Here is a 21,543-nt window from a genome sequence, read left to right on the forward strand (position 1 = left end):
CTGTAGTTGATCCTGCATTCTTTAAACTTCTCTTTATAACAATTGAAAATGCTCCTTTATTCAAGGATTCTGCATATGGAAAGTTTAAAATGCTACTGAATGTTTTTTAATCCTGCCAGGCCTAGCCCTGCAACCAGCTCTTGCTGAAACTTCAGTGTGTCAAACTGCAGCTAACTTGACTATGACAATGAGCAACCCTATGTTCAAGGACTGTGCTTTAATGGAACATTAACATTTTACTCTGCTCTTTTGACTGAATGCCCTAGAACGCCATAAGACAAATTTCCAGAATGGACCTAATCTATTTACATGTATGGAATATTGTGGCTCAAAGCCTGAACTGAAGCTGCTGACAAAAGGAGCCTCATGAACCATATTTTCTACTCTCTTTTATAAAACAAAATGTCTTCATATATTTGGGGAAAAATCTATTCTGCTGTCTGGTTAAAAAAAAAAAAAATCCAATAAGTGTATATTGGTTTGCTTGAAAGTTGTAGCATCTACAAACGATGATATACTGGCATTTATGCAGCTATAAGACGCTATTCTGTAATGGTGATCAGCGACTTGTAGTGTGACTGTGATAGGGTGGCGGGTATTCTGGCGCTAACAGACCCTCGCTGGGAGGTACATTTACATCAGTAGTGACACTAATACAGTGATAATACTGTACACTGATAATGTAGTAATTACACTGGCTGGGAAGGGGTTGACATCTTGATTACTCCTAGGTTGACAACTAGGGGTAATCAAGGGGGGTTAACTGTGTGCCTAACAATGTGTGCTGCTTTTACTTTACTATATGGCTGTTTTTAACCAGCCGGGTCACGCCCCAAACCTGGAAGAAAGGCCACGACGTACAGGTACTTTGCCCGCCCCCAGTGTGACGACTAAAACAAAACAAAAAAATATATCCTTCCTACCAATAAGAGGAGGTTGGGAGATGGAATTTTTGTACAGCATTAGGGAGGTACCTCACATACCCTGAAATTGCCCATGGGACTTTTGCAAGAGTAGCACCCAATAAAAACAGGTTAACACATTATAAAAATAGAAACCTTTATTCAAATACATGAATTAAATTGGATAGAATACATTAAAAAAATAGCATTCGCAATGTGTATGCATTAGGAAGCCATCAAAAGGAATCCTAACCCTCAACACGTTTCGTGAAGCAAGGTTCACTTCTAAAGGAGGCAAACCTATTTTATAGGATGTCCACCAGATAAACAATGTAAAGGCATATAATATACTTGTCTGTCAATGATAATGGCGTGTAGTAAAGAAGCACCAAAGTAGGCGCCTTATCCAGGAGCTGTGAATAAGGCAGGGCACCTATCGACAGGAACCCAACCAAGGCATCAAACCTTTTAGAGATGTTTATTTGCTGCCATAGCATACTCAAACAAGTCGCAGGTATCCACCGTGCTACTGGCCATGGTCAAGATCCGATCCTAAACTCAGAACAGACACCTGAAGTACATGTACATTACAGTGCCTGCATGTGCCGCCCCACCACAGAAAAAAAACTGTGTGGATCAGCAAGTGGTTAAATGAAATTTATGAGAGAAATATTGAGGCTGTCATGCTGACCTTGTTTAACCACTTCCTGACCACGTGCTGTACAATTACTACTACAGGTAGGCTCTATTGCACAAAGTCCTGTACATGTATGTCATTTCATGCAATAGCCTCTTGGTGGTGCCCTGCCTGACCGCGTGTAGATTGGAGAGGGGGGGAGCCAATCAGTGGGTCCAGGGGACCCGATGTCCACCGGCCACCCACAATCATTCCCAAGAGAGGCAGAACGGCGATCTGCCTATGTAATCAAGGCAGATTGTCATTCTGACAAGGATGGAGATCTTGTGTTTCTGCTAAGCAGGAACAAGAATCTTTCTCCCCCCCCCCAGTCAGAGCAATCCACCCACAGTTAGCAAGTACCCCTAGGGACACATTTAACCCTTTGATCGCCCCTTGATAACCCCTTCCAGTGTCATTAGTACAGTAACAGTGCATGTTTTTTTTTAGCACTGATCACTGTATTGATGTCACTGGTCCCCAAAAAGTGTTGTGTCCGATTTGTCCACCGCAATGCTGCAGTCCTGCTATAAGCCACTGATCGCTGCCATTACTAGTAAAAAAAATTAAAGTTTCTCTTTCGTTCACTGACACACAGCTTCAAGTCTTCAGACCATTGGTCTTATGCTCTTGCTCTCTAGGAGTAGGACTAGGCGGAAACCTTTTTGGTTACGCCCCTGGGGCAGTCCCAGAGGGTATACCATCACTTCCAGCTGTAGGACCCCAGTTTTTTCTGCCTAGTCAGGAGTAAGGACCTGGCTCTCTGCTGGGATCTGCGGCCCTGGCGTTTTTTCCTATTTATCCACTTAAGCCCCGGAAGATTTTACCCCCTTCCTGACCAGGCCCTATTTTGCGATTCGGCACTGCGGTCAGTCGTGTGACGCTGTACCCAAATGAAAGTGACATCCTTTTTTTTCCCACAAACAGAGCTTTCTTTTGGTGGTATTTGATCACCTGTGCGATTTTTACTTTTTGCGCTATACACAAAAAAAGAGCGACAATTTTGAAAAAATAGTTTTTTATCAAATTCCCCAAAAAAAAAATATAAAAATCTAAATTTTTTAACATTTTCGGCCAATTGGTTTTCTGCTACATATGTTTGGTAAAAAAAATCACAATAAGCATATTTTGATTGGTTTGCGCAAAAGTTATTGCGTTTACTAAGGGAAACATTTCTGTCATTTTTGGTGTGTTTTTTTTTTTTTTTTTTTTTTTAACGAATAATGGCGGCGATCTGCGATTTTTTTTTTTTTTTTTTTTTTCTTTTTTTGCGGGACTGCGACATTGCGGCAGACAGATCGGACCCTTGACTGACATTTTTTACACTTTTGGGGGTACCAGTGACATTACTACAGTAATCAGTGCTATACATATGCACTGTTACTGTAAAAATGACACTGGCAGGGAAGGGGTTAACTTTATTGGAGATGCAGGGGTTAAATGTGTCCCTAGGGGCGTGTTTCTAACTGTAAAGGGGCGTGGCTTTTCGTGTAACCACAGAGATATACGATCCTACATAGCAGGATCGTATGATCTCTGCAGTTACACAAGGGAGAATGACAGGCGGCTTTGTTTACATCAGCTGCCTGCCTTTCTCCCTCTACATCGGGTCCACCAGTCACACGCGCAGACTTGTTAGGGAACGAGCGGGAGCGCACCTCTGGCGGGGCGCGCTCGCCCCCTGGAGGCTCACAGGCTAGCGAAGTAGTCCTACGTCACTTTGCCTGTATGGGGCTGACCGCCGCAGTAAATAGTCGTGCGGAGATCGGCAAGCGGTTAAATGAAATTTTTTACTTTTTCTTTATTTTATTCCTGTGTGAACTACAATCAGCTGTTCCTGTGAGAACTGCAATCAACAGTCGGAGGGGTGGCACACTGGATATTCTAGATTCTTGTGGTCTTTCCAGTTTGGCCTGCGACCGCGACTAAAAGCGGAGTTCCGGCCACAAAATCGACATAATTGATTTTGTGGCCATCCGCTTGCTTTTGGTCACCTGAAAAGGTGACTTTCTAGCTCGAGTGGTGAGTCTCTGGGCGTACACTATCCTTCCTTGCTGTATACAGCGCCATAGGCACGCTTCCAAAAAAAAAATCTTTCCGGACCAGCGTGGTTCTGATTAAATCCTTTATGGTCATGGAGCCTGGGAAGCTTGTTTCACCACCTGATTTACTCCTGGAAGCTGCTGGACCCTCTGGGTCTCAGTCTTCTCTGGCAGCCATGATGGGAGCCCTGCAGTCACTAGTCGACAAAGTAGATGTGGCCCTGCAATGGAGACCTGGCAGGAAGCATCCCCCACCTTCACCTGTATCCTCTGCCTATACTCAGATTCTAAGGTGGATTTGGCCGCCGCCAGCGAGAGTCAGCCCCTGGGTCTGCGTCCACACACACTGAGTGCTCTTATAGTGAGGATGAGTCACCGTCCTCTGCAGCACGCGCATGAAAAAGCACTGGTGGAGGCCCTGATTGTATCAGTGCAGGAAATGTTAAAGTTGGAGCACTCAGCTGCTGCGGTGTCGGCGACGCTGCTGGTGCAGTTTGGCACACGCAAATTTTCCAAAGTGAATAAGGTTTTTCCCTTTCCTGCCCATTTTGAAGAGATTGTCACTAGTCAGTGGGGTTCCCCGAAACACATGTTTGGAATACGGAAGCGTTTTGCTAGAAGGAATACGGAAGCGTTTTGCTAGAAGACATCCCTTTGAGGAGTCTCTTCTAAAGAAAGGACGGTTCCACAGTCGGTGGACTCTCATGTTTTCAGGCTGAATAAGACCACACTTTTGCCGGTGGAAGATTTCCTGTTTTTTAAGGACTCAGTGGACAAAAGAGCTAAGGGTCTGGTACCTTTTTACTGTGGCTGGTTCAATTTTAGGGCCTGTGCTTGCTATCACCTTGGTATCACAGGCCTTAACGGAATGGGCTAAGGTTTTGCGCCAGGATCAGGAGGGGAGTCAACATCCTTCTGAGCCGGCGGACCTTGGCGGATCAGTTGATCCAAGGGTGACAGTATATTTGTAGTATATAATGCATCCCTGGATGTGGCCCACCTGGCCGGCAGGGTTTCTGTGATGGCGGTGATCCTTCGCCGCTCGATCTGGTTGAAGTACTGGTCAGCTGACCAAGCTTCTAAAAAGGTATGGACTGATCTTCCCTTTGTAGGTGACAGTTTGTTTGGTGCCTCTATGGAAGAGATCATTAAGGGCCTTACGGGAGGCAAGAGTACTTTGCTTCCACAGGCTGCTAAGTACAAGGAACCTAAGAAAAAAGGATAAAAATGTATGTCTTTGAAAATGTCCCCATTGAAAATGGAACAGATGGGGCCAAAAACATCTAGGCCGTCAAGATGAGTACAAGACGGCCCTTTTATGTCAGGGAGCCACCGCAACCGTATCAACTGTCACTGAAAAAAGAAAGGGATGAGGGAATAATGGGATAAAACCTCAAAGGTTGCATAAAGGGAGGCTCAACTCTGGTATTCATTTGAAAGTTAGAAAAAATCTTTATTGGTAGAAAAAAAGTCACAAAAAATAAGAACCATAGACCACCAGTGTGGTAAATGATTCAGACCAATGAGCACCCGGACAAACAAATGACACAGACCACATTAAAACACAGACACACACGCCACAAGCCCCACCCAGACCCATGAACCAAATGAGCATATCATCCAATGATCGAGAGTGATTAGTCAAAAACTAACTTAAGTCACTACTGGCTAAACATTGGACAGATGCTGGCATGCCAATTTGCTGAAGGAATATCCAGTGACACCTGTGAGGTGTACCAACAAAAATGCAAAGGGGTGTGCACCATAAACATAGAACATACACTGCAAAAGTCCTCATATATAGTGGAACAAGACCATGTTCTGCTCAAAAATACTGGGAACTGATCCATGGACAGTAAATATTGTGGATGGTCCTTTTGAATCACCATTGCAGGGGCTGTGATGCAGTGATGAAAGAAATGGGTCAAAGCTGTATAGTACTGGATACAGAACTGATGGCGGAGCCCTAATTAAAGTCAAAAGACTTCCTGCAGATCAGAAGGCCAAATTTGAAACATCGAAATTGCAGGGGGTTATTTTCAGAGGCAGTGGTTAGACATTGATAGTCCCTCGGGAACGCGGGGGGAGGGGGACCAACTGAGGAGATGATGGATGTAAGCGGTATATGCGTCACCCAGGGTCATGTATCAGGAGAGAGGTGTAGGTTTGGCTGGGCCCCAATAAATATATGCAGGCTTGAAAGATATCTTTATACCAAATTCCAAGCAGTCATGGCATAAACATCCCCCTATGCAAAGAAGAGAACAATCTTACTGAACTTCTCCAGACGCTAGGGGCGGTCCGCGAATACTTGCTGCTGAACCTCCTGTGAATCTCCTGTGTTGACACTTGTGGATATGACAGTCCCACAACGTGACCCGGTGCTGCTGCTACTGAGGATCAGGTGCAGACCGCGCCATCATTTTGAAACTTCCTCCCATGGTACCACCGCACCTCCCCTTCAGGCCGGAAATGTTCTCCCAACAGCCGCAATGGTGCTCCGCCGTAGTAAAGCAGACATATAATAGGTTCGCTGTCTGCGTGGCGCATGACGTCAACGCGTTTCGCATGCTTGACTCACGCTTCTTCAGGACCATTATTCCCTCATCCCTTTCTTTTTGCAGTGCTAAGGACAAGGAACCTCGCCGTAAGTGCGGTCTCTTCTTTTCGGCTCACAAGCGGCTCTTTCGTCCGTCTGGATCGCAGGAAAAGGGCTCGAGATCCACCTGTAACTTTGCTGAAGGCTCCAAGAGACTCTGGAATGGTAAGTCCAAAGCGGGCGCATCTTGTTCCTTAGACAAGCCTTTCCCAGCCTGAAGGGCCCTCACCAGCATCTGGGGTGGGGGGACATCGTCGCTTGTTTCCGAGTCTGTGGACCTTGCTTATTCAGGACAAATGGGTCCACGAACTGATTCAGTTTGGTTACAAGATCGAGTTTCGGTACTTGCCTCCAGCAAGGTTATTTCCTTCCAACTTACGCCTGTCTCCAGAGCAGCTGCAGGGCCTCTACGGAGCAGTGCAGGATCTGTTAGCACAAGGAGTTATTGTGCCGGTTCCAGAGTCGTAGCGTTTCCAAGGTTTTTATTAAAATCTGTTTGCACTTCCCAGGAAGGTAAGATTCATCTGAACTTGGATCTCAAGGCTCTGAACAACTGTGCAGGTTCATAAATTTTGGATGGAGTCCATCCACACAGTAGTAGCTTTTCTTCATCAAGGAGATCGGATGGCTTCGATCGATCTCAAGGATGCTTACCTTCATATTCCAATATATGTCGGGTATAGCATTTTCTTCATTTTGTCGTGGGCAAGGAGAAATTTAATTTGTGGCGTTACCCTTTGGTCTCGCGTAAGCTCCTTGTGTACACAAAGGTTTTGGCCCCAGTGTTGGCCTTGTTACTGCAGAAGGGGATCACAGTACTGGGTTACCTGGATGATCTGCTTCTGCGTGCAGTCTTCCTCGGCTCTAGAAGCTGACTTGGACATTACTGTGCAAACTCTGCAGGAGTTCAGGTGGACACTGAATTTTAAGAAAGCGTCACTGTCTCCGTCCACAAAGCTGGACTATTTGGGTCTGACGCTGGACTCAGTGTCAGCCCGGGTTTTTCTTCCTCAGACAAAACTACTGAAGCTACAGGAGGCTGTTCGACTCCTGTTGTCCAACCATCGATTTTTAATCAGGACTTGCATGCAAGCGCTGGGTCTGATGGTCTCCACCTTCGAGGCATTTCTGTTCCACACCAGACCTTTGCAAAGGCAGATTCTGATCAAATGGAACAAGGATCCGCTGTCATTGGACAATCTAATTCTGCTGAGTCAGGGTTCGAGGGAGTCTCATCTATGGTGGCTCTGCTTCCCCGGCCCTACGTCTGGGAAAATCTTTTCTTCCCCTGTATTGGACTGTTTTTACCACGGATGCCAGTCTCTCCGGATGGGGAGGTAACTTGGGAGTGTGTTCGGCCCAAGGTGTCTGGACTCGGGAGCAGTCCAGGTTGCCGATCAACATCCTGGAAATTCGGGCGAACAGACTTTCTCAATGGACGGATCGTCTGCAGGGACACCCTGTGCGGATACAATTGGACAATGCTACTGCTGTGGCGTATGTCAATCATCAAGGGGGCCCAAAGAGTGCCCTGGTGGCCCGGGAAGTGGCTGGCATCTTTAGGTGGGCAGAACGATATGTTCTGGCCCCCTCTGCTGTGCACATTCCGGGGGTAGAGAATTGGCAAGCGGACACGAGGTCATACAATGCGTTTAGCGGAAAGAGATTTAACCTCATGCTATGCAGGGTTCTTTACTGTAAGGGCTACAAGACTGTGTAATTCCCTGCCACAAATGGTAGTAACTGCGGGGAGTATGCCTACTTTTAAAAGACTCTTTGATGTCCATCTCAAGGTTCGAACCATTCAGGGGTATGAGAAATGAATACATCCACACACACCTACACAGGTTGAACTGGATGGACTATTGTCTTTATTCAACCTCACCTACTATGTATATGTAACTATGTGACTATCTCAGTCGGCAGACGTTCGATACTGGAGAATGGTCTCTTCACCCAGAGGTTTTCCATCAACTGTGTCTTTGGTGACGGACCTGCTGGCTTCCTGTCACAACAGGAAGATGCAGAGGTTCGTGTCAAGGTCTCAAGATCCTCTGGCAGACCCTCTGGTGGCCACTTGGGGTCAGTATCGTCTGATTTACGCTTTCCCTCCAATACAACTTCTGTTTTCAGAATAGAGGTAGAAGCAATTCAATTCTTTCTGGTGGCAACAGATTGGCCTCGCCTGGTAAAGCTGATAGCAGACGTCCCTAGGAAACTAGGAAACTTCCTCTTCTTTTGTCTCAGGGACCAATCTTTCATCCTTCTTTACAGTCACTGGCTTTAACGGCATGGCTATTGAAAGACAGTGGGCTGTCGGAATCAGTGATTCCTACACTGTTGAAGGAAATTTACTTCCAGGAAGGTTTATCATCGAGTTTAGAAGGCGTATATTACTTAGTGTAAGTCGCGGGGGGTTTCTCCTCGCGGCTTTTCTGTGTCTCTCCTGTCTTTTTACAAATTTCTACTTTTGTGCAGAGTTCGCCATCTGGCTCCTCCGGCGTGATCCCTGGTACCTCCGTGGGATCCCAATTTGGTTCTGTCTGGGCTTCAAAGGCCTCCCTTTGAAAATATTCGAGAAATTCCTCTGCTCTCTCTTGCATAAAGTGGCTTTCTTAGTAGTGATTACTTCCGCACGTCTCGTGTCGGAGTTGGCTGCGTTGTCTTGTCGGTCACCTTGGTGATTCATAGGGACAAAGTGGTGTTACGAACTGGTCAGGCGTTCCTTCCTAAGGTTGTCTTGGGGTTTCATTTGAATGAAGACATTGTGCTACCGTCCCTATTTCTTAAGCCTAAACATCCTAAGGAAATTGCATTACATTCCCTAGATGTGGAAAAGGGGATTCGGGTTTCCCTAGCGGGGACTGAATCGATTAGGAAATCCAATTTTTTTTGTTCTTACGGATGGACCTCCTAAGGGGCAGGCCGCATCTGCTGCGACCATTTCCTAGTGGATCAAGTGGACAGTGGTGCAGGCCTACTCCATTAAGGTTCAGGTTCCTCCTTTCCCTGTTAAAGCGCATTGTACGAGGGCGCTTAGTTCCTCCTGGGCCTTCCGTCATCAGGTGTCAGTGGTTCAGGTGTGCAAGGCAGCTACGTGGTCATCTGTACACACATTCACAAAGTTTTATAAGGTGGATGAATCGTTTGGCTGCAAAGTTTTGCAGGCTTCAGTTGCAGAGGCTTCCGCTTCTTGAGGGTGTAATTTTTTCCTGGTGGGGAGCTCCTGTTTTTTCCTGGTTGGCTATGTTGAGCCCTGTCGGGAATTTCGCGTTTTGCGTTTTTTTCCCACCCCTCATATTGACACTGCTTTGGGGCATCCCAATGGTCTGAAGACTTGAAGCTGTGTCTGTCAGTGAACGAAAGGGAAAACTGCATTTGTCTTACCGTACCACCCTTTTCTCTGAGGTTCACTGACGGACACAGCAACCGCCCCTCTTGGTTTGTGTTATAAGTTCTTCTGACACAACTTGTTACAAACTGGAGTCCCATAGCAGGAACTGATGGTATACCCCTGGGACTGGCCCAGGGGCATAACCAAAAAGGTTTTTACCTAGTCCTACTCCTGAAGAGAGAGTAGCATAAAGCCTAATGGTCTGAAGACATGAAACTGTGTCCGTCAGTGAACCTTAGAGAAAAGGATTTTACGGTAAGACAAAAATCCAGTTTCTCATTCAAGTCTATTCGTAACTGGAAAAAGTACCTTCTATGGTCTGAATGTATGTAGGAACACAACCATTCTTTGGCTTTTTCACAAGAGGGACTATGGGATTTGTATCATCGTATAGGACTTAAGGAGGCAGAAAACAATTAAACAAAAAAAAAAAATTACATGTTCATTAAGTAGTGTGTGTGTGTATGTGTATGTATTTCTCTAGCGCTCATCGACAGACGTAGTCCTCGGTGATACACCACCTTCGGGTTATGTTACCTCCGCAGGAGCAGGACTAGACAGGAAATTAAAAAGCTCTGGCCACACCCTAGGGGCAGTCCCAGAGGGTATATCCTCTCTCTCTCTGCCTCAGCAAATCAGTTATTTTCTGTCTAGTTAGGAGTAAGGACCTAGATACCTTGCTGGGATCTTAGGTCCTGGCAAGAAATTTTTTTCTAAAAGGATTTTTGGACAGCTTTTTTTCTCCAGTGTTCCTGTGAGATCTTCAAGCAAGAAAGCTGAACTGGGCGACGGGCTGGATGTTGAGATCCGGTGGTCACCCCAGTTCAGCCTACGAGCGCGTGCAGGCCATAGCTCCGCGCTGAGTCGGCCGCGACAAAGTCCCATTAAAGGACTGAACCCGCGAGTTAAACGTCTCGCTGAAACGCCAAAGACCATGAGTCACGGCGTCTGTATCGGTCGACAGCCCTCCCGCCCCGGTGGAGAGGGGTACTGTCAGGAGTTGGTGCCCACCTGGTTCCGGTATGGTGAGTAGTATGTTCCCCCTGTTTTCCCTGACGGGTTTTTGTGGTGAACGCGGGCCCCTCTCTGTATGGTAAGAAAGAGTTTCTTTCTATCCTATAACAGGTCACAAATCCTCCTACTTTGAGTGTGATTTTATGTGTGCAAAAGCCAGGAGGCTTGGTTTGGGAGCTAACAATCTATTGTATACATGTTTTAAAGATGTAATCTGTGGCATTCTGGGAATCTTATGGGTTAAGTATAAGCTACCTACCAGTCAGAAGCCATGGACATGTAGACTGCCTTCCAAGTCAGATCTCCAGCTAATAGCAGGCCTCCCGAACGGCCATGCGGTCCGCCAGGGCCGGTACCGCCAAACACGCCATATCCCCATGCAGAGAGAGTGTTGTGTGCCTGCAGCACACCGCTAGTCAGCACAGGCCGCCGCCATTTTTTTTGCTGGATCGCACGAGCCGCCATTTTGGCGTAGCCTCGTGTCTCCAGCATGGGGGCGGCCATGTTTTAGGTGATTCTACACCTCGTGGAGCTTGGGGGAGGCGCCGGAAGGCGTACAGAGGGGCGGAGCCGCCTCCTTTCTTCCTGGGCAGCCAGCCAAAAGACTTCCTGTTTGTCTAAGACAGCGCTGTAAGCTGTTGCAGTTCAACTCTGAACATCAAGTGGTGAGCCTGGGGGTCTATCTCTCTCTCTCTCGATCGATAGGGATCCCTAGCAGGTAACACTAAGGGGTTTTTTGTGGCGCTGAGGGTCAAAAAAAAAAAAAAAAAAAAAGTTTTTTCTTTACTTTGAATTATATCATCCAGAAAGTAACTGGAGTTATTATGGACCCTGCCACACAGATTCCCCCACCTGTTTCCCTCGAGGGGGCCTCGGGACCCGCCGGTGTACAGAGTATAGAGTCATTTACAGCAATTTTGGAGTCTATGGTGGCTTGGGTGGAGGCGGCCTGTCAGGGACGGGGGTCAAGGAAGCGACCCCCGCCTACCCCTATACTATCTGACACCTCTGACTCTGATTCAGAGATGGTCACTGCAGTTGCAGGTTCCTCTGCAAGGGTTGCTATCCCAGGTAAAGCCCCCTCAGACAGTGAGGAGGACGCTTCTTCTCCTGCTATAATTCAGGAAGAAGCATTGGTGGACGCACTAGTTGTGGCAGTGCAAGAAACCTTAAAACTTGAGGCTTTACCGGCAGAGGCAACTGAAACAGAGAGGCCTTTTGGGACTAATAAGCCCATCAAGACGGCGAAGGCTTTTCCTGTACCTAAATGTTTTGGAAATCAGATTAAAGGAGAATGGGAACATTCTAAACGTACCTTTTACTATTTCCAAGCGTATTGCTAGACGCTATCCGTTTGAGGAATCCATCATTAAGAAATGGACGGTACCACCAGTCGTGGATCCGCCTATTTCCAGGCTGAATAAAGCCACGGTTATTCCAGTGGAGGACACTTCGTCCTTTAAGGATCCGGTGGATCGAAAGATAGAAGCGGAGTCCCGCACTATCTTTTCTCTGATAGGGTCAGCATTTAGACCAGTAATTGTTATTGGTCTAGTTTCCCAGACACTTACGGAATGGGCGAAAATGGTACGCCAAGATCTTAGGGGAAAAGATATTCCCCAGGAGACATCTGATTTGATAGAACAGATCATACAAGGGCTACGGTTTATCTGTGACGCAGCCTTGGACACTACTCCCTTGTTAGGGCATGCATCTAAGTTAGCAGTGATCCTCAGACGTGTGCTGTGGTTAAAATGCTGGTCAGCTGACCTAGGTTCCAAAAAGACTTTGACCAATCTCCCTTTCCAGGGGAATCGTCTATTTGGAGCCAACCTAGATGAAATCATTAAGGATGCCACCGGGGGCAAGAGTACTTTTTTGCCACAGGCTGCAAAAGCTAAGGAACCTCGCAATAAGCGAGGACCTTTCTTTACCGCCCATAAAGGACGCCCGGCTGGTACTTCCGGGAAAGGCAAGACTCCTCCAGGCCCCCACCCAATTTCAGGGTGGGGGGACGTTTTCACCGGTATTCAGGACATTAGATCGAGCATCAACCACTACTACCGGTGCGATTCTTCCCTTCCAACATTTAAGTACAGGAAGCGGTAGTTACCGTTCCCTGTATAGATTTTTTCCTTTACCTTTTCCTAAGATTAGTCCCGATACCTCACAGGAATCGGATCTGATTGACCAGATAGGCCAAGTAGCCTCTAGTCGGGTGACTTCGGTCCCTGAGGTTCAACCAGAAAAGATCACCTTGCCTGATAACTATCAGGTATCTGATAAATGTGTGGGAACAGAAAACGACCAGACTTTCTCGGATGGTCGGGGCCAGATACCTCTAGGGACGCCTGGTTCAGATCCAATCAGCGCCAGTGGTCCTAGAAATTCTAGGCTGGCCTCTTCAAGCCGGCCTGGCCGACTTGGACAGGTTAGTCGCAGACGTTCCGTGGGAACTTCGTCTCAGGGAGTGTCTGTAGTCTCAAGGACCTATTTACCTTCGTGCTTTACAGTCGCTGGGTTTAATGGCCTGGCCATTGAGACCCAAGTACTGAAGGACAGAGGTTTGTCTACTTCTGTCATTCCTACCCTTATTAAAGCAAGGAAAGCGACTTCCAGCAAAGTCTATTATCACACATGGAAGACTTATATTGCGTGGTGCGAATCTTTAGGATTTCCTCCACGTACCTATTCGGTGTCTCGAATATTGGCCTTTTTGCAACAAGGGGTTGAGCAGAAGCTAGCCTTGAGCACCATCAAGGGTCAAGTTTCAGCATTAGCAATCTTCTTTCAGAAACCTTTAGCTACCAAATCCTTGGTGCGGAATTTCATCCAGGGGGTGCGGCACCTGGCTCCTCCAGTCCGCGCGCCCTTACCGCCCTGGGATCTTAATTTGGTTTTGTCGGTTCTACAGAAACCTCCCTTTGAAAACATCAGGGAGATTCCCTTGCTTACTTTATCCCAGAAGGTGGTCTTCTTGGTGGCTATTACTTCTGCTCGCAGGGTGTCAGAACTGGCTGCATTATCATGCCAGTCCCCATACCTAGTGATTCATAGGGATAAGGTAGTACTTCATCCTAAGCCATCTTTTCTTCCTAAGGTGGTTTCAGATTTTCATCTGAATGAAGATATTGTACTACCTTCCTTGTGTCCTCAGCCCAAGCATCATCGGGAACATGCGTTGCATTCCTTGGATGTGGTTCGGGCAATCAGGGTATACCTGAAAGCTACGGAATCATTCCGTAAGACGGATTCACTTTTTGTGATCACGGATGGCCCCAGAAAGGGTTTGCCTGCATCTGCCGCGACCATTGCCAAATGGATTAGACAAACGGTGGTACAGGCTTATTCTATTAAGGGTCAGAGTCCTCCGTTCCCTGTTAGGGCGCACTCCACTCGAGCGCTCAGTACTTCCTGGGCCTTTCGCCATCAGGCGTCAGTGGTCCAGGTATGTAAGGCGGCCACTTGGTCGTCGGTACATACCTTTACTAGATTCTATAAAATTGATGTGACGGCATCGGCGGATGCCTCATTTGGCCGCAAGGTTTTGCAGGCCGCAATTTGAGGAGACCGGTGGTCTACCTCGAGGGTTTTTTTCTGTTTGAAAAATTTTTTTGTTGAGTCTCATCATTTAGGATGAGCATTGTAAACTTCTAGTTGGCACCGGTTGGGCCTTCTAGATTGGGATTTGATTTCCATTTTCCCACCCCTCAGTTGTGATACTGCTCTGGGACGTCCCGAAGGTGGTGTATCACCGAGGACTACGTCTGTCGATGAGCGCTAGAGAAAAATGGATTTTTGTAAAATCTTACCGTAAAATCCTTTTCTCTTAGCTCATCGACAGACGTAGTCCCCGCCCCTCTGTTTTGGAGTTGGGTTGGGTTAAATTCTCTAAGCACTGCTTTTTCACATAACTGATTTGCTGAGGCAGAGAGAGAGAGGATATACCCTCTGGGACTGCCCCTAGGGTGTGGCCAGAGCTTTTTAATTTCCTGTCTAGTCCTGCTCCTGCGGAGGTAACATAACCCGAAGGTGGTGTATCACCGAGGACTACGTCTGTCGATGAGCTAAGAGAAAAGGATTTTACGGTAAGATTTTACAAAAATCCATTTTTTTTATTTTTGGTGAATTATGGTGTAATTCATTGTCACTTTCAGTTAAAATCACAAACATTGAATGTTACAATAGGTAACTTTAGATCCCTGGGTGTTACCCTAGGGATTTTATGTCATGTGTTTTTAGTATTGTGCTGTGTTCTCTCTCTTTGGAAAACATTTCGTCCTTCTTTCCATATTTTAGAGATTTTCCAATTTGGCTGAATTGGTTCCTATTGACCTTCAACAGAATTATGTTAGAAAGAAAATCACACTGAATGCATTTCCAAGCTTTTGACTACATGATGATTTTTTATTTTATTTTTTTGCTAGGGAGAACCTTTCAGAGAGGTAATGAAAAGGATTCAAGCTATGCTGGACATCCAGGAAAAAGAGTTTGAAAAGGTAACAATGAAGTCTTCACTTATGTATCTTTTGTAATGAACCTTCGTGATGGGTTATTTTTTTTGTTTGTCACATTTCTGTTGTGACAGTTATTTCTTATGCAACTTTGAACAGCCCTCTATGCAGAAAATCACTCTATGAATGCAGGACGGGTTTATGAATTAAAGGTCTGCCGCCACATAGATTGCATTTCATTTGTAGAAGCTACGTACAGCTTCTGTGAATGTACGAGGGCAGCAAAAAGGTCGGGCATAGTGCCTTAATGAGTGCCTGTCACATGCCCTTTGGCACTATTAACCCTCGCCACACCGGAAGATTATGGCAGCAGGGGTGTACCCTCTCCTTTTTCCCCAAACTACTTGTCTAAGCAGCACTTAAAGCGTAAAGATCTGTGCACACTGCTCAGTATAGTTATATAGTTTGGTTGAAAAAAGACACAAGTACATCTAGTTCAACCAATAAAAGGGGGATAAAACTTTTAATCCAATATACACTATCCCATACCCACAGTTGATCCAGAGGAAGTAAAAAAAAAAAAACCCAGCAAAGCATCGGAAAAACTTACTCCTGCGTGGGAGTGCTGTCATCCAGCACTGGCCAGTCAAAAAAGCCAGAGACTTTGCGCAAGGGAGGAGCAGGAGAGAATATGCCAACGCCAACAAGGGACCTAGTGGGTGGTAAATTGACAGAGCAAATGTGAGAATTCTTGCCTTTAGTTCCTCTTTAAATGTTTTCTAAAAATAGCATAGATTCTTTACCACATCTCCTTAAAGGAATGTACCCACATTCTATTAAATTATGAAATTAAACCACAACAGGGGGAATTTTTAGGGTACTTTGTTTCTCCATTCATAGACCTATTATGAAAAATCCATTTTCTCTATCATTGACCGACGCAGCTCCATATCATTTTTTACCATTGGGTTATGCTGCCCCCTACAGGAGTAGAACACTAGGCAGGAAAAAGCTTTACCACGCCTATGGGGCCACCCCTGCCGGCATACACCCACACACTCTGCTATAGGCTTCAATTTGTTTCTGCCTACTTTGGGAGTAGGACCTAGTTCCCTGATGGGACTTCGGCCTTAGCTGTTTTTTTTTGTTTTTTTTTTTTTGTTTTTTTGGGAACCTTTTTGTAAGACTTTACTTTTTATTTAGTTTTGTTCTTGAGAGAACTACAAGCAGCAGCCGGCTGAGTTTTGGACTGGATATGCTAGATCCTTAAGGTCTTCCCACCCGGCCAGCGAGCAAGCACAGATTATAGTCCAGCACTAGGTCCACGACAGAGCCCCGATGGACAAGGGCTGGCCTGCAAGTGAAACACCCCTTGGGACGCATACGACCTGGGTCATCCTGAGTCGTAGCGTACCGCTGGCCGTCAGCACCCCACCCTGGGTGGAGAGGTAATCTGTTCGGAGTGGTGCCCACCTAATGCCGTTGGTATGGTAAGTCCCCCCCCCATTTCTCTGGCGGTCTCGGGGTGGACGTGGGCCTCTCCCTGGGAAAGTCGGTCCCTTGGGTATCCCTCGGTTCCCCTGGCCTCTCAGCGACACCAGGCCCCCCTTAGGCTTCCCCCCCCCCCCCCCCCCCCCACAAGCAGGTTCCTACCTCGGGGGCAGATGTATTGCGGCGGATCTGCGGGGTGGGAGTTTTATCCTGGTGGGGACCCCCCCGATGCCGTCGCACCATGCGGTCTCCAGGACCCCCCAGTGGGGGTCATATGACCCCCACTGGGGGGGTCCTGGAGACCGCATGGTGCGACGTGGGGGGCCGCCATTTTGCCGTAGATTCACTCTGCATCAATGTAAAAACTTTCCCATTGAAATGCATTGGGCGGCCATTTTCTTGGAGTCCACGTTCGCTGGACAGCAGGGAGAAGCTAGGGTGATTCTAGTACATGACCCAGGTATTTCCTGTTTCAGATCGTTTTTCTCTCTCTGCAAAGAATGTTTCTATATTCTTCCATATCGTTTTGGTGATATGTTACTGGGTTCCCTGTAGGTATTTTTCATTCATCCTGCTGCAGGCTGTGCTAGGGCTGGGACTTGTGGTGCTGCTGGTGCAGGAATGCGGATCGCGTTTTTTGCAGTTTTTTCTTAGTAACACTAGTTTTTTGTATTAAGTAAATATGGAGTCCCAGGATCAAATCTCACCCACAGACCCCCCTCAGTGCGGTTGTGGGATCCTCCGGGTCGCAGGCCCTGTCTGCGTTATACAGCAGTTTTTGAAAACCTGGTGTCAAAAGTGGATTTAGTTTTAAAAAAATGCCACTAGCAGAAAGCGCCCTATGCCTTCCCCTGCCTCTCTAGTATCCTCAGATTCTGTGGTAGATATGTCCCCAGCGGACACATGCCATCCTGGTTGATCTGTGTCTTCGCATTCTAATGGATCTGCGTCTTCGCATTCTGATGGCGAGGAGGATGTGTCCTCGTCAGCAGCCACGTGAGAAAGCGCGCTGGTGGAAGCACTTAGTGTCAGTGCAAGAAACCTTAAAAATGGTGGGTGATTCAACAGTGTCAGGGACGCAGGTGTTTTGGCACCCGCAAATCCCAGAAGTCGGGCAAGGTTTTTTTCCCTGACCGGAACTTTTTGTCAACGAACAGTGGGGGCGCATCAAACAAATGTTAGTGGTGCCGAAGCGCTTTAAAAGGAGCTACCCCTTTGCTGACGCGGTATCCGCTAGATGGACTGTACCACCAAAGATGCATCCTCCGGTTTCCAGACTCAACAAGTCTACTGTGGTTCTGGTGGAGGAGTACCCGGTATTTACAGAACCTGTGGAGAGATGGCTTGAGTCTCTGTCCTGCCATTTGCATGTGATAGCGGGCTCAATACTGAAACCGGTCTTTGTGATCACTCTGGTGTCACAGACCATAACGGAATGGGCGAAGTTGCTGACTTGGAAACGGAGCAGCTCTCGCCAGGCCTAATAGAGCTAACGGACCAAATGGTTCAAGCCCTTCTGTATATATGTGATGCGTCACTGGATGTGGCTCCACTGGTAGCCAGAGTGTCTGCGGTGGGGATTGCTATTGGACATATGGTGTGGCTAAAAAGCTGGTCTGCGGACCAGGCTTCCAAAAAGGCTTTCTGACCTTCCCTTTACGGGGGACATATTATTTGGGTCCTCCCTGGATGAGTTGATCAAAGGCCTTATGAGTCGGAAGAGTACTCTTCTTACCCAATCCGCTAAGGGCAAGGCACAGCGTAATTGACGGGGGCCTTCATTTACTGCTCATAGGTGGCCCTTTCTTACCGCCGGGTTGCGGGAGAAAGGAGCTAAGCCATTCAGGTCTTCTGGGGGTTCCAAGAAGACCTAGTACGGTAAGCCGAGAACTGGCCAATCCGGATCTGCAGACAAATCCTGGTCTGCATGAAGGGATGCCCTCGCCCTTTTCTAGGGTGGGGGGGGGGGGGTCGTCTTCACTTACAAGATCAAATTCAGGTCCCGACCATCAGACAGGTTCTTCCCGTCCAACCTCCGCCTATCCCCAGATCGGTTAACGGACCTACGAGAGGCAGTACAAGATCTGCTGTCACAGGGAGTGATTCTGCCAGTTCCCTCTTGGGAAAGTTTTCAGGGGTCTTATTCAAACCTATTGACTGTGCCCAGGAAGGGTGGCAAAGTACGTCCAATCCTGGATCTCAAAGCTCTGGACCGCTTCATGCGGGTACAGAAGTTTCGTATGGAGTCTATTCGCACAGTGGTGGCGTCCCTACATCAGGCATCAGGGAGACCTGTTGGCCTCTATCAATATCAAGGACACATCTATGCAGGACACCAGCGTTTTCTTCGCTTCGCTGTGGGAGAGGAGCACATTCAATTTATGGCGTTGCCCTTTGGTCACGCCTCTGCTCCCAGTGTCTTCACAAAAGTGTTGGCTCCAATATTGGCACTTCTACGTCAGAGAGGGGATTGCGGTCCTGGGGTACTTGGACGATCTCCTGTTAGGAGCAGATTCTCGTTCAGCTCTGTTGGGGGATTTGGCAATCACTGTAAGGACTGCAGGAGTCAGCTGGACCTTCAATTTCGCAAACTCAGCTCTGGTACCATCCTCAAGACTAGTCTACCTGGGTCTGACTCTGGATTCCGCTTTGGTGAAGGTTTTTCTTCCCCCCCTGGACAAGCTGCAATAGTTGCAGGGGGTGATTCGTTTGTTGTCCAGCAATCTGTCCCCTTTGCGGACTTGCATGAGTGTTTGAGGCAATCCCATTTGCTCAGTTTCACACCAGGTCATTACAGAGGGAAATTCTGGTCAAATGGAACAAAGATCCAAAGTTGTTGGATTTTTATGATTCGGTTGAGTCACAACACAAAGCCTATGGTGACTTCGCTCGTTGGCATTGCACCAGGGCAAGTCTTTCCTTCCATCGTATTGGACCGTGGTCACCACGGACGCCAGCCTGTCTGGCTGGGGAGGAGTGCTGGGGAAGCTGTGTCCCCAGGGGTCTTGGACAGTGGAAGAGTCCAGACTACCGATCAATGTTCTGGAATTCAGGGCAATAAAGCTTTGCCTTTGTCACTGGACAAATCGTGTATAAGGTTGTCCAGTTTGGATTCAATCGGACACGGCCGTGGCTTACATCAATCATCAAGGGCCAAGAGTGTCTAAGCCCGGGAGGTGGCTGAGATCTTGAAATGGGCATAGAACTTTGTTCCGGTTCTCTCCGCGGTACACATCCCAGGTGTAGAAAACTGGCAGGTGGACTACCTGAGCCGTCAGGTGTTGGATCAGGGGGGAATAGTCTCTATACCCAAAGGTGTTTCATCTCCTGTGTGCTCATGGGGGGGGGCACCCAATGTCAACCTGTTGGCCTCTCAGTGGCTCCAGACTGGCCTCGCCAGTCTTGGTATGCAGATCTGGTAAGATTGGTCACCGATGCTCCTTGGAGTCTTCCTTTCAGGGAAGATCTGCCGTCCCAAGGGCCGATTTTCCATCCTGCTTTACAATCGCTGGCTGTAACGGCGTGGCTGTTAAACAGGTGTTGAATGAAAGGGGTCTTTCTGATTCAGTGATTCCTACACTGTTGAAGGCCATGAAGTCTACTTCCGGGAAGATCTATCGTTGTACATGAAAATCGTGCATTTCATGGCGTGAATCCATGAAGGTGCATACTCTTCTTTTTTTGGTGGCTAGGATCTTGGCTTTTCTTCAAAGGTGTCGAAACAGAAGTTGGCCTTGGCTGTGATTTTCCAACGTTCTTTAGCCTCGCATGCGTTGATTCGCACTTTAGGACAAGGGGTCCTTCACGTGGTCCCTCCGAGGCGATCCCCGTTACCTCTGTGGGATCTGAATTTGATATTGTCCTTCAAAAAGCTCCTTTTGAGAACATTAAGGAGATTCCTCTGCTTACCTTTTTTAGAAGGTTGCTTTTTTGATGGCTATTACTTCTGCTCGCAGAGTATCAGAATTGGCGGCGATTTCCTGCCGTTCGCATTATTTGGTGATCCACAGAGAGAAAGTGGTACTTCGACCTAGTCAGTCGTGGTTTCTGATTTCCATCTAAATGAAGACATTGTGCTGCCTTCTTTGTCCTAAGCCCAAGCATCCTAAAGAATATGCTTTGCATTCTTTGCATGTGGTTCGGGTAATTAGGGTTTACCTGGCGGCTACTGAATCTTTCAGGAATTCTGATTCTCTTTTTGTCCTTACAGAAGGACCTAGAAAGGGATTGGCTGCATCTGCCGAGACCATTTCTAGGTGGTTCAGGCTTATTTGCTGAAGGGTCATGTTCCATCTGTGCACACATTCACAAAATTTTATAAAGTAAATGAGTAAAGTAAAAATTCTTGGTAATTCTTTTGGCCACAAGGTTTTGCAGGCTGCTGTTTGAAAGAGACTTAGTCTCTTTGAGGGTGTTTGTCCAGGTGAGCTCCTGTTGTTCCTGGTTAAGCTCAATATTCTCTGGTTGGCTAAAGTTTTTTAGCCTTGTTTGGAATTACGTTCTTTTTCTGCGTTGTTTTGCCACCCCTCATGCAAATACTGCTTTGGGACGTCCCAATGGTCAAGAATTATATGGAGCTGCGTCTGTCAATGAACAATAAAGAAAACTGGATTTTTATCTTAAGGCCCGTACACACGTACCGATCGTCGGCCGAAAAGCTTCGGCCGACGATCGATCAGCCGATTGTCGGCTTGTTAGTATGATGCCTCCGACAGCCGACAGCGCACATTCGGCCGAAAAGAATCTGTCATGCAAGCATTAAAATTTTTGTATGCCGACACCAGAGCGGCCAATTGTTCGCCAGTCAGTACAGAATTCGGCCGACAGACTGCAGATTTGCAAGACTGGGCATGCTCAGAAAAGAAAAAACACAGGGAAAGTTAACCATTACATGACATCACTTCTGCAGTCGGCTGTAGTTGGCGGACAAAATTCTTGTGCAGTCTTTTGCACTTTTCAACAGACACCGAC

At 47.2% G+C, this 21,543-nt stretch overlaps 1 protein-coding gene across 5 annotated transcripts in view; it reads left to right on the forward strand.

Annotated features, from left to right (window-relative positions):
• The window catches only part of USP7 (ubiquitin specific peptidase 7), a 666,343-nt gene that overhangs the window by 572,040 nt on the left and 72,760 nt on the right, over window positions 1–21,543 (forward strand). For all 5 annotated transcript variants that reach the window (XM_082260831.1, XM_082260832.1, XM_082260833.1 and 2 more), the window contains one exon: window positions 15,055–15,126. In XM_082260831.1, the coding sequence (XP_082116957.1) occupies window positions 15,055–15,126 (72 nt within the window). The remainder of the gene's footprint in view (window positions 1–15,054; window positions 15,127–21,543) is intronic.

The sequence above is a fragment of the Pelophylax lessonae genome (genome assembly GCF_965119305.1).
Source record: "Pelophylax lessonae genome assembly, chromosome: 6".
NCBI classification, from domain to species: domain Eukaryota; kingdom Metazoa; phylum Chordata; class Amphibia; order Anura; family Ranidae; genus Pelophylax; species Pelophylax lessonae.